At 37.3% G+C, this 14,187-nt stretch overlaps 1 protein-coding gene across 2 annotated transcripts; it reads right to left on the bottom strand.

Annotated features, from left to right (window-relative positions):
- Window positions 1–232: 232 nt before the first annotated feature.
- On the bottom strand, window positions 233–12,444 carry LOC107815588 (vacuolar protein sorting-associated protein 55 homolog). Of its 2 annotated transcripts, none has more exons than XM_016641198.2 (5): window positions 12,127–12,444; window positions 10,764–10,815; window positions 10,377–10,416; window positions 10,188–10,272; window positions 233–748 (listed from the first exon to the last, which is right to left on the bottom strand). In XM_016641198.2, the coding sequence occupies exons 2-5, from the start codon at window positions 10,794–10,796 to the stop codon at window positions 565–567; spliced, it is 342 nt and encodes a 113-aa protein (XP_016496684.1). In that variant the 5' UTR covers window positions 10,797–10,815; window positions 12,127–12,444; the 3' UTR covers window positions 233–564. The 2 variants fall into 2 exon arrangements, with proteins under 2 accessions (XP_016496684.1, XP_075078536.1); XM_075222435.1 differs by having other exon boundaries at window positions 10,891–12,406.
- Window positions 12,445–14,187: the final 1,743 nt, after the last annotated feature.

Raw genomic sequence — 14,187 nt, 5'->3', positions numbered from 1 at the left:
GATTAATAATATCTAAGTTTTGGGGGAACGGAGAACTCACTCAAGAAGTACTAAACACAATTACAAAATGAAAGGGTAAGTTTTGCACCATTTGAAATTCTCTTCTTTTTCTGAATTTCAACCATGTTTTGTCTTCACGATTGGAACAGTCTACAGCTAGCACACAACAATCCATGATCATCTTTTAACATGCTATGATAAGCAAATAGACAGTTTTACTTCAACTAAAATAGGATTTTGAAGATGCACCAAAATAATTTGAATAAGGATTGAAGATGTAACCATTTTTCCTATTATACATGGAGTCCCGTTAGCAACTATCTATGCAAATAACCAAAAAAAAAAAGAAGAGAGATGATCTTTGTTCCATCAGCAGAAGGTTTAAATTTTGAGAAAATAATTCTCACACCAACAATCTGGAGAAGAAGAGCATACAAAGCTATACACATTGGGAAATTTCTAGTTCTCACTTCTAGCATCGGTTCCTTTTCAGGTACCTTCGTTTGCATTCTTGCTTGTCAGAACCAGGTAACATAGTTACAGTGCAACACCTCAATTTTTATATCACCACTCGTCATCAAGACTGGCACGATGAAAACACAGAACTGTGCAGGCAAATATGAAGAACGACACAAATTCAATGAACATTGCTCCTGTCTGGATCAGATCAGCATGTCTGAGAATAATGGGGATGGCTATGCTTCCCACAGCTGATGCCCCTGTTAAGAATTTAGCAGCATCCATCCAGCTGCAAAGACCAGGAAAAGAAGGTGTGATAATGAGAAGGATTTATTGGGAGTCACAAAACAAAAGATAAGCAGAAACAAGAAAGGAGGTCGTCATAAAGTAAAACATAAAATCATAGAAACTCAAACTTCCACAGGACCCAAGATAATAGCCACCAGCAACTACAACAACTAAACCTTAGTACCAAGCAAGTTGGGATTGGCTATATGAATCCTCGCAAACTATTACTCCATTTAAACTCATCTCATGCCAATATTATAAAAATGCAAATTAAAATAGTAGAAGTTCTCTATATTTTCAATATGTAAAAATCTCTGAAAGGATAAACTACTCCTAAAAGGCATAGAACCTGATGTTTGGCTATAAATCTATAGTTTTAGTGCGTAACTTACCTTACATTTTAGTACTTTAATGATTAATTGTGCGATGTTTGAGCTTAATTAAGGTGTTTTTATGTGTAGGATCATTGGAATACATAAAGGAATGAAAGTTGCACAAAAAGATGTTGAAGACACAAGAAAAGAGCACGAACAGGAGAAAATCGGAATAAGGCAAGGGTACCGCGCCCCAGACCAGGCCTCACCTGATCTAAAGCCTGCTCAACCGCGCCCCAGACCATGCCTCACCTGCTCTCAAGCATGGTCCCCCAATCCGCGAATAAATTGGTTTCTACTCAATTATGGACTTGGAGACTCCCACCATAGCCTATAAATACATCCTAAACGTGATTATTAAGGAGGTTGGATGTTTTTTAGAGAAATTTTTGACGAAGGGAAAGCACAGAGCCGTCATGGAGGCCGGGTTTCATCTTTTCTTCCTCCAAACTTAGTAATATTTTATGTTTCTTGGGATGATTTGTTGTTTGGCTACCATGTTTATGTGGAGCTAAACTTCACGTTCTAGGGTTGTGGTTCTTTCATGATTATTGTTATTCGAATATTGATTTTGATTTCTTAGTTTATCGTATTGATTTATTTATTCAATCATGTGCTTAATTATTTGATTATTTGATCACCAATTAAATACTATCTACGAATCTAGAGTTCTCGAAAGTGGGAATTCTAGATTGCACATAGGATTGAGTAGAGCAAGTTCTTGAACCCCGGCATCGGGGAACGGATTCGCGGTTAGGATAGGCATATGATAATTGTCTTGCTTGGTTATTATACGGGAATTGTAAATGCATTCTTGTTGATTCTAACTCTATAGACATATAGGTGCTAGATTAGCTTGAATAGGTGAGTAAAAGATCGACATATTCTTATGAGCAATATTAACCATGTTAACGAATAAACCAGATAAATTAATTAGTTAATTCAATTGAAAAATACAATAGGATTGTTAGATAGCCCATAATCGTAGATCGTTTTCATCGCATTGATAACATAAAAATCTACTCTTCCTTCGTTCAGAGTTCACAATTTATTTTTCTTTATTTTAATTAGTTTAGAATCAAATACTTCTAGGTTTACTTCTTGTTTAGATAATTAGGATAGTCAAATTTAGTTAATAGTTAATCACAAGTCCTCGGGGTTCGACATCCGACTTTTAGTCACTTTATTACTTGACAACCGCATATACTTGCATGTGTGTTTGGCCGCAACAGAACCCACAATAAAAATCTATTATGTTTAAAACATATTCTCAACTAATGGGCATCTCCTATATAGATTTTTTCCCTTCATTGTGTCTATCTTTCGCTAAGTTCGCAATGTATCTGTGAGAATGCACGGGAGAACAATCGTATTAATATTTGATACTCAATACAATACAAGAGGTCCTTATTTATAGCTATACTCTACAAGGACATATTACTCTTATTCCAATGTGGGACAAGACTACATTATGTACATATCTGTAAACTAACACTCTCCCTCAAGCCGGTGCATACAAATCATATGTACCGAGCTTGTTACATATATAACCAATACGAGAATCAGTGAGGGACTTGGTGAAAATATCTGCAAGCTGATCATTCGACCTCACAAACTTTGTAGCAATCTCTCCTGAAAGTATCTTTTCTCTGACAAAGTGACAATCAATCTCAATATGTTTAGTTCTCTCATGGAACACCGAATTCGATACAATATGAAGGGCAGCTTGATTATCGCACACAAGTTCCATCTGACTGATTTCACCAAATTTCAACTCCTTGAGAAATTGTTTGGTCCAGACTAGCTCACATGTTGCCATAGCCATTGCTCGATATTCTGCTTCTGCACTAGACCGAGCAATTACATTCTGTTTCTTGCTCTTCAAAGATGCCAAATTTACTCCCACTAAAACACAATATCCAGACGTAGAACGTCTATTAGAAGGTGATCCTGCCGAATCAGCATCTGAGCATCCAACGATCTGCTCATGACCTCGATCCTCAAACAGTAACCCTTTGCTTGGAGCCGATTTTATATACCGAATAATGCGGACAATTGCATCCAATGACTATCATATGGAGAATTCATAAAGTGACTTACAACACTCACAGAATAAGAAATGTCAGGTCTAGTCACTGTGAGATAATTTAATTTACCAACCAGCCGCTTATAACTTGTAGGATCGCTAAGCGGCTCCCCCTGTCCTGGCAGAAGTTTATAATTCGGATCTATCGGAGTGTCAACAGGTCTGCAACGTATCATCCTTGTCTCCTCAAGAATGTCTAAGGCATATTTTCTTTGAGAAATAACAATACCTGAGCTAGATTGAGCAACCTCAATACCTAGAAAGTACTTCAATCTACCTAGATCCTTAGTTTGGAAGTGCTGGAAGAGATGTTGCTTCAGATTGGTAATACCATCCCAATCATTGCCAGTAATAACAATATCATCAACATAGACTACCAGATAAACACAGAGACTTGAAGCAGAGTGCCGATAAAACACAGAGTGATCAGCTTCACTACGAGTCATGCCAAACTCCTGAATAACCGTGTTGAACTTACCAAACCAAGCTCGAGGAGACTGTTTTAGACCATAAAGTGACTGACGCAAGCGACATACAAGGTCACGAGACTCCCCCTGAGCAACAAAACCAGGTGGTTGCACCATATAAACCTCATCCTCAAGATCAACGTGAAGAAAGGCATTCTTAATGTCCAGCTGATAGAGAGGCCAATGACAAACCGCAGCCATGGATAGAAAAAGGCGGACTGATGCGACTTTAGCCACGGGAGAGAAGGTATCACTGTAATTGAGCCTAAATATCTTAGTATATCCTTTGGCAACAAGACGGGCCTTAAGTCGATCAACCTGGCCATCGGGACCAACTTTGATTGCATAAACCCAACGACAACCAACAATAGATTTACCTGAAGGAAGGGGAACAAGCTCCGAAGTACCACTTGTTTGTAAAGCAGACATCTCGTCACTCATAGCCTGTCGCCATCCTGGATGAGACAACGCTTCACCTGTAGACTTAGGGATGGAAACCGAGAACAAAGAAGATATAAAAGCATAATGGGAAGATGACAGACGACGATAACTTAAACCGACATAATGGGGATTAGGATTAAGTGTGGTTTGTATACCTTTCCGAAGTGCAATCGGTGTACTAAGGAGAGACAAGTCCGCAGTAGGAGCAGGGTCAGGTGCAGGACGAGAACCAGTTGGGCCTGATGTAGATCGCGGACGACGATGATAAGTCAAGAGTGGTGTTCATGTGGCTGGGAATCTAGGAGGAACAACACTAAACTCCTCAACGGTTGGTATAGGTGAAACTTATGTGGTCGAAGGTGGAGGAGCTATAGTAAACTCTTGAAAGGTATGTATAGGAAAGACCTCAGATATATCATGGTGGTCAGCAGAGGTAAAGAAAGGTTTAGACTCAAAAAATGTGACGTCAGCTGACATAAGGTACCTACAAAGATCGGGGAATAACAACGATATCCTTTATGAACACGAGAATAACCAAGGAAGACACTTGAGAGCATGAGGAGCTAACTTATCTTTCCCAGAGGCTAAGTTATGAACAAAACACGTGCTCCCAAAAACACGAGGTGGAAGAGAGTATAAGGGTGACTGGGGAAACAATATTGAATGCGGAATCTGATCCTTGATAGGAGATGAAGGCATCCGATTAATCAAATAACAAGGTGTGAGAACTGCATCGCCCCAAAAACGCAACGGAACACGAGATTCAATTAGAAGTGTGCGAGCAGTCTCAATAAGATGTCTATTCTTTCTCTCTGCAACCCCATTTTGCTGAGGGGTATAAGGACAAGATGTCTGATGAATAATTCCTTGAGAAGTCATAAACTGCTGAAACTGAGAAGATAAATATTCTAAGGCATTATCACTGCGAAAAGTGCGAATAAAAACACCAAATTGGTTTTTGATTTCAGCACAGAAACTCTGGAATATAGAAAATAACTCAGGACGATCTTTCATTAAGAAAAGCCAAGTACATCTTGAATAATCATCAATAAAACTAACAATAAAACGAAATCCCCAGGTTGAACTGACTCTACTAGGACCCCATATATCATAATGAACTAAGGAGAAAACATATTCTGCATGACTCTCAACACTACGCATAAAGGAGGCTCGGGTATGTTTCCCAAGCTAACACGACTCACAATCTAATGTAGACAAACTAGCTAAACTAGACACCATCTTCTGAAGTTTGGATAAACTCGGACGTCCTAAACGTTTGTGGATTAGGTCTGGAGGATCTGTAACTAGACATGTTGTGGAAGGACTGAGTGAGTTAAGGTAGTAAAGGCCTTCTGATTCACGTCATGTACCAATTGTCTATCCCGTACTGCGGTCCTGCATAATAAAAGAATCGTCAATAAAATATATATCACAATGGAGGGCATGAGTCAAACGACTAACAGATGCAAGACTAAAAGGACAAACAGGGACATTAAGGACGGAATCTAGGGTGATAGAAGACAAGGGATTAGCTTGTCCAACTCCTTTTGCCTTAGTTTGACATCCATTGGCTAAAGTAACAGTGGGAAGAGATTGTGAATATACAATATTCGCCAAAAGTGATATATTACAGAGATGTGATCAGAAGCGCCCGAATCCATGACCCATGGTCCAAGAGTACTAGACTGGGAAACACAAGCAAAAGAATTACCAGCAACAGAAGTATCAGCCTGAGAATCGAGGCTACTTGTGGAGATGTCTGCTTACTTGTTCGATACTGAAGGAGCTCATTATATTCTTTTTTAGATAAAGAAAATCACTAGTTACTTGTAGTCTTGGTCTGAGCAATGTAAGCATTTTTGGGTGGACGACCATGTAAGGAATAGCATATTTCACAAGTGCGTCCAAGTTTGTGACAATAAGAACACTTGGGTCTAGATCTTCCAAAACGAGCTCCTCCTCGTCTATTCTCCCCTGTCTGGGATGCGAGAACAGAGGAATCAAGTATTTGTGATGAGATCACTGGGTGACTTGGTGGTGCAGCAAGGCGGAGTAATCGAGTGAATAATTCATCAACTGTGGGGACAGTCGGACTAGCCAAAATCTAGCCGCGTACTGAATCAAGATCATTAGGAAGTCCAATGAGGGTAAGAACTAGAAACATCTTTTGTCCCTGCTCTTGTTGTTTTTCAAGACTAGCAGAAACTGGCATCAATTTCTCAAATTCCTCCATGACTGTCTGTACTTGACCCAAGTAAGTAAACATATCAAATTCTTGCTTCTTTAAGTTTGTCATCCGCGATATCACATCATAGAAGCGAGATATGTCATTAGTGTATAAGGTACGAGCCTTTGCCCAAACCAAATATCATATCTGGAATGGACGAAACAAGGGCATCAACTTGGAATCAATAGATCGCCATAAGATGCTACATAACTGAGCATCGATCTTTGCCCAAAGCGCTATCGCTTTTTCATCTCATTCGCTAGACTGTTTCACTAGATGATCTTGAGCACCTTGACCTTTACACCACAACTCGACAGATGAAGCCCAAGCTAAGTAGTTTGAACTTCCCATTAAAGGTTCTGAGGTAATCATAACACTAGAGCTTCCAGAACTCATGTTTCTAGACCCAAAAAATCAAATCCCAAAGACATCGTTGCAAATTATTACCAAATAAGAGAAAGAATCAACTGTAATCCACTGAAACAGAGTAAGGAAGCACTGAGACAGAATAAGGGAATATTGTAGTCGTCAGAATCTTACTGTAATTGCCGGAAAAAACTCAAAATGGTCGAAATTTGTTGGGGATAGCACTGGTCGACTCGGGATTGTTGTGCGAGTAAGCTTTCCTAAAGGAAGTTCGTCGGAAAATAGTTGTAAGGGGTCTCACGTGCCCGGCGCGTGAGGGCGCGTAGCTATGAGTTTTCAGGTGGGATTTTCTGGGGTTTGGTCGCGGGACTACGGCGGACCTTGTGGTGGTGGTGGTTTGTTCACAACACTGATAAATAGTGACTTTGACGCAAACAGTCACTTAGGTCACTGGAAAATTACACGGTGACTAAGTTCTTTCTTCACGGATGTCGTTGGAATGACGCACAGCGATCTTTTCTCACTGAAACTCTAATACCATGTGAGAATGCACGGGAGAAAAATCTTATTGATATTAGATACCCAATACAATACAAGAGGTCCTTATTTATAGTTATACTCTACAAGGACATATTACTCTTATTCCAATGTGGGACAAGACTATATTATGTACATATCTGTAAACTAACAGTATCCACAAAGATTATAGATCATTCAGACAACTTACTTCTATGTGAGTTTAGGTCACATCATCTTCTTTTGACGTTTTTAGTCACCATGATCTCACACCTACCGACCAGTGTATCAGGAGGTCGACTAGGACATGACCAAACCAACTCAATGACCTTCTCTTATTTTGCTGACCAAACCATCTCAAGCAACCTTTTACTTCCATGTGTGCTACTTGAACCTTCTTGAGAATGTGATCATTTCTAATCTTGTCGAATATTGTATGACCACGCATCCATCTTGGCATCCACGTAACCATGATACTCATCTTGTGAATGTGTTTAATTTTAATTGCCCAACATTCACCCTCACATAGCATTGTCGGTCTTATAATTGTTTTATAGAACTTACCATTCACTTTGGTAGGTATCCTTCTATCACATAACACCCCAGTAGCACTTTTCTGCCACTCTTGTAGTGTCCCTAAGTCTATGCAATATCACTCTTTCCCGAGTTTCATCATTTGACTCATAAGTTTAATATAATAAAAGTCCGTACAACTTTGAATGTCTCCATTTCTTTATAATTGGGGATAAGGGTAATCTTTCTCCACTTATCGGACATCCTACCACTTCTTAGTACAGCATGAAATAGCTTGGTAAGTCATTTTACTCCAACCTCTGCAAGACACTTTCAAACTCTACGGCAATACCCTTTAGGGACCACAAGCGTTCTGATCTTCATATTTTTCACGGCATCATTCACCTATGTCGGCCTAATTCCAGGAGAGCTAATGTTTTTATCGAGCACATATGTTTGGAGATCTAGAATATTATATTTGTGATTCAAACATCTGATTCAATCTACTTAAAGCATCATGAATAAAACAAATAAAACAATTTACTTAGAGATTTACCATCTCACGCGACCCTTTCTCATTTTATCCTCAACTTATGCATACTTGAACCTTCTCACAAATTTGGTCATTTCTACTCTGGCCTAGTCTTGTATGACCGCATCTCAATCTTAGCATTCTTATTGTTGTGACATTCAACTCATTCAAATGCAAATAGACTCAACAAGTCACTATCCTTGTGGCATAATCTTTTCAAAAGTTTGCTTTCTTCAAGGCTCCTTAGCACCAGAAAAAAGCCATTTTTTCTAACAAAAGAATCTTATTAATCAATAAGATAGAAATTGTATTCATCAATTTCCTAACAAATTGAACTCAGGAAATGGCACTACACCTGAACGAGTAGTAAAAGAGAAAAATAAAGAACAAATTCACATGCCTTGCTTTTTTAAACTCCCTTGTTCATATGATGCATGTCATAACAATAGTTTCTTTCTCAAAATTCATCCTAATATCGGCCCCACCAATTACATGGTACTTCATTTTTGATAAATTGGATGGCTTTAATAGTTTAGAAGACACAATGATTAATTCTAAGAGCAACTCAACCTCTAGCAGAACTTATCCCATCATCGGTTGTAGCTAGGTTAAACCTTTTGCAATATTAAGGCCACAAGCAGTTGCACACTAGCGAACTAGAATCATACCACTCCCTCTGTTTCAATAGTGAACCTATTTCTACTTTGGTCTGTTTTAAAAAAAATGACCCCTTTCTAATTTTGAAAATTAATTAATTTAAACTTCTTATTTTCCCCTTAATGAGAAGCTTGTATAGCCACACAAATGTTAATGGCATATTTAAATCACAAGCTTCAAAAGTCTTATAACCAAATAAATGGTTTGGCATGTTTAAGATCACAAGTTCCAAAAGTCTATTTTTCCTTCTTAAACTCTGTGCCTAGTCAAATAGGTTCACATAGATTGAAACGGATGGAGTATCCTTTATGACTGCCTCATAACCTCATTCCATTTCATTTCATGCCATCTTCCAGCAGTCCAACATTAGGGTTAAAAAGCACTTTCCCCAATGAATAGGTTGCACCTCCTTTGCAAGTTTATTTTAGCAGAAGACTTAATCTTCCAATTCTTTACTACCTACCGTAGTTAGAAGGCCATTTTCAAAAAAATTCTCGAGTCACGTGGTTTTTCTCCTCGTAAGACTGACAGATCATCCCTCAAAAGAGTACAACTGAGGCGGGATCTCAATTTTGAGTGGATACAGTTCATTTCAGACCAGATACGTCACATGTGCTCGTTATCCCGTACCACTAACCATTCGCTCCAATACGTAAATGTTTACCATACGAAAATTAACTGTATCAATGCAGCAGCACTAACATGAAGCAATTTTTGACAGAAAGACAATCTCCAAAAAATGAAGGGATTGGCCAAATTAGCAACCACCAAATCCTACTTATATAAGCAGCGTCTCAAGTAACTCAATATAGCACGTCTAGTACAGCAATATTCATCTAATTAGTATGATATCACAAATCTTCCTCAAGAAAGAGGTGAATTGAGGGATTTTTTATTTTTTATTTTGAGTAAGGTAACAATTCTGCTATGAGTGAGGGATGTACGAGCATAAAATAAGAAGTCATATAGATCTCTCAGACTTTAAAGTGAACATGATCTAGAACATCCACTTAAGAGATGGATGGAAAATACTAGAACAAACCATGACTAATTTGAGAGGATTGCAACTGACGGGGGCTGGCTAATGAGATACAGTAACCCCCCACCCACCCACCCCTAAAAAAAACCCTTTATTCAATATCAAAAAGGCATAGTTTATTCTCAGTTTCCATAAGTAAAAAACGCAATTCCTATAGCAGTATGTAATAAAATCTAAGAGAGGAGATTCAAGAAGCTTTTGCACATTTTAAAAGTATCTTACCCCCCGCCATCTCGACTTATTAGGAACTGTGTGGACCCACCACCAAAGAATAAGCACGGCATGGGAACCAGAACATACATAAGAGCTGTGAAAACCAAGTAAACTTCTTAGTTAGCAAACAATTAGAGCTAACTCTGCTTACAAAAAGCAGAAATAAGACCACGGTAAGTAGCTCACACTTTGACAAACCTGATAACATTGGCCACCAGTTGTTATATATAGCACAAGCCTACAAGAAACAATATGCAGCAAAAGCATGACAATTAACTCTCTTGATAAGACCAAACCAAATCCAAAGACACTGTTAACTTTAAAAAATAGATTAGATGCACAATAAATAAACAGAAAAATCCTCTTGCACACACACACACACACACATATACACACATATATTGGTAATGTGTGGTGGAGGGAAATCACCGGCATACAAGGGGTATAAAAAAAGTAGATAAACTTACGCAACAATTGAACTTATAAAACTACACAAGCAAATACACTACATTCATTGGTACTTGCACAGACATTGGAAATACAGAGGCACACTCATCACGCAGGAAAATATTTATAAGGACCTACCAGGATCTGTAACAAGATGCTGGAAGAGAACATGAAGGCAAGCCCCGCAAGCCTGGATCAGACATTATATCAGAAAACAGTCGACCAGAAATATAGACCAAAGGCCATTATTAGTTGAATCACTTACACTTTATCCGAGAAGTGAACACCAGCAATTGAACCATAAAGATGACACAAATGACCAGAAGAAATCAAGTTAGTAATGGTATGAACATAATGAAATTCGACAAATTAAAAGTTACTGAAGCTACATGGAATTAAAAAATATGCTCAAAAAGCAATTATTTTAATGATACCATCATTTGCAAATAGAAAATCCAAAGAGAAAAATCAAGTAAACAAAGCAATGCCCCTCTAAATTCAGCATGGTGTAGCCTGATAGACCCAGTTTTACCTTGTAGCTTCAGGGACAGTAAAACGAGTAGACTAATTAATTAGAATGTTTTCAGCAAACAAGTAAACATGCTAACTTGCAAGTACACTAGTTAGTTTGGAATTGATTAACTACAAATGAGTATCAAGGTCTCAATAGAAGTCAGAGTAGAAGTAGTCATAGTCCACGATCCATAGCCACATGCAGGTTGTACAGACAAATGGCAGAAGCAGTCATCACACACTAGAGGATGAAACATATAACATCCAAATAGTGCAACTTTAAGTTCAGAAATTGTAAGTTTAATTTCAGCAGCAAATTGAAGACACACTTTGGATTATATCGTTATGATGTGATGCTCTCATCTTGCTATGTCATTAGGCTTACCCAGGATAAAACCTGACATATTTTACCAGTTCTTTATCTTTTTCCTCTCTTCTCTATCACCATACTTCCCATTTCCGCCTTATTTTTTTCCTTTTTAAGTGCTGCTTTAACAGAGCAGAACTGTAGAAAGTAACATGAACAATGTGATAGAATAATTCTCCATTCTACATCTGCTTGAATGATACAATGCTACTTGGTCAAATTTTAGTGCAAAATGATTTCTGAAAAAAGACTCAAGACTTAAGCTTTGACTAAAAACAATTCAATTAAACATACTATAAGCTGCCAGTGAAGCCCAGAATTGAAGATATAATAAGAATTCTATTACCAGCAACAAGCAAAGATGGACAAAAAAAAAAGGAAACTTCTTGAACCGTAAGCTCAAATGTTAATCAGAAGTATTTCAGCTGTAATAGAGTTATTAAATAATTCAAAAAAGTAGAATTGGGTCATTTTTATTCATCCACAAAAGAACCCCACCAATTTTCTTATACAACAACTAGAAACAAACACTGAATAATAAAACTAAAGAGAAAAAATGAATAAATCAATTATAGGTTTATTGCTAATTGAGAACTGAAATTGGCGAGTAAGAAATTGTACCTTCAATGGTCATCGCCATTTATGGCAAATCTTAAAGGGGCAAAAGAGGAAGGAAATCTGATTTTCTTCAACTGAAACAATGGGAAGACCTCGCACTCAAATTTGGGCTTGTAAATTTGGCTGCAAATTTATTTATTAAGGAGATCCTCACTCAAGTTTGGGCTTGTAAATTTGGCTGCAAATTTATTTATTAAGGAGATCCTCCCACTTTATTGTTTTGTCGCTTTGTGCTCGAATGTATGAAAGTTCATTTAAAGGCCCCAAATGGAGTTTTACTTTTGCCAACTCCACTTCGTAAGCGATACTTCACACCTATGCAATTGGGGGAAATAGTAGATGCACTCCTTTTTTGCTCGATTTTTTGTGCCTTTGATTCTTTGAATATGGTATTTTCCTTCTTTTTCCTTTTTTATCTTTTTCTATAGTAGGAGAAAGTAAAGAGCGAGATTATTTCGAAAAATTAAATCCTGGAACTAACTAATGATTCTAATGTCTATTAAGATATATTAAATTTGATACAATAGGAAGCACACGAAGTTTATCTTCTACTAAGAAATCAATCCAATTATAACTTTCACTTCTATTAGATATATATAAATGTAATTTTTATGTTAGTTGTATTTTTCATCCCTTTTTTATCTAATTTATGCGTTAAGCATCTTCATTATTAATTACTTCATCACATGCTTTTAGAATTTGGGATATGTTATATGTTTGGAGCCAAATGAATGAATTGGTATCGAGGATATGCAAAAAGAAGGTATGTTATTTATGAAACATATATTTAAAATAGTTTTAAAAAATAATATAAATAAGAAGGAAAAATGAGTGTTATAGTTGGGTCATCACTAACCAACTCTCACACAAAAAAATGACAGAAAATTATATATGTGTTACAAAGACGATGAAGCATTTGAAGTTAACTTTTAAATTAGGCTATCTTGTTATAAACGTTAAAGTATGTAATTGTAAGACATAAAAATTGACCACCGGTATCGGAGTGGTGAACCATGATACCTCAATACCAATCAGAGTTATGTAATCACAAGACATAAAAATCGACAAGCAATTCTTAAAACTGAATTATACTGGAAACATCCCGAATAACCTCTTCAAAATGCAACTCCTAACCGATACCATCTATTACAAAGAAATTGGACGTAGGATCAACGAAAAAAGTGAAGGAACTTTGCCACCTTAGATTGCACAAAAGTGTAATTACTCGATCCACGCCACAATACCTTAACTAGTGACCCTAATACACATGACTCTTGAATTGTTCAATCAAAATATCATTAATCAAATAATTCTCTAGGAGATTCACGTCACCATTTGTTTCGTACTCCAAAAGGCAACAACCGGGGAAGGTCCTAACATTTATAAGAGGTCGAGCATTTTTTGTCATGATAATGACAAATAATTTTTTCACAACATTATTATATCTTATGAGATGAATTAGAGTTAGGAGATAATGGTAATACTTGTCAAATTAAAGGTGTGTTGATTGTGGCACTTTTCTAGAACAATTTGTTGCTAATATAAATGGTCAAGCAAATATTATTCTCCAATATATTGGACTAGTGGACCAGCACTATTGTCGTAACACCCAAATAAAGGCTCGAACTAAGGCAATAGAACGAGAAGCTTCAACTATGTCCATAATTTTTGTTGGTGATAAACTCTAATAGAGTTTTATAAGTTATCAACAATAGTCATTTATAGTAGCTTGGCTAAACACCACTTGGTGTACCAAACTTCATTTTGAAATAGGCTAAAAAAATCTAAATAAAATACTCCCGCTCAACTAATTTATTGTTGTGATACATATTGTAACACCCCCGAAAAATTTTGAAGTATTTTAGTGTAAAGCCCCATAAATTTCGCAAGTGAATTCAAGGTTCCGTGGTGCCGGAGTAGGCTTACGTGTTTGAGGATGGTATAAAATCTTCGCAGCGAGCTTGCGAGCCACGGTTCGGACTTTTTGGGTTGAACAATGCACCGGAAAGTAAAGAAAAAAAATTGACGGAAAAACGCATTTATGCGGTCCATTATGCGACCGCA

The sequence above is a fragment of the Nicotiana tabacum genome, chromosome 10 (genome assembly GCF_000715075.1).
Source record: "Nicotiana tabacum cultivar K326 chromosome 10, ASM71507v2, whole genome shotgun sequence".
Taxonomy (NCBI): domain Eukaryota; kingdom Viridiplantae; phylum Streptophyta; class Magnoliopsida; order Solanales; family Solanaceae; genus Nicotiana; species Nicotiana tabacum.
This window is presented reverse-complemented; position numbering and strand designations above follow the sequence as displayed.

Bases quoted from the DNA above. Each gene is read 5' to 3' on its own strand.
- LOC107815588 (XM_016641198.2), bottom strand. From the start codon at position 10,796: ATGTTCTCTTCCAGCATCTTGTTACAGATCCTG. The intron at 10,417-10,763 runs GTAGGTCCTTAT...TGTTTCTTGTAG, and splicing joins GCATCTTGTTACAGATCCTG to GCTTGTGCTATATATAACAA. The intron at 749-10,187 runs GTAAGATACTTT...TGGTCTTTGCAG, and splicing joins ATAAGTCGAGATGGCGGGGG to CTGGATGGATGCTGCTAAAT.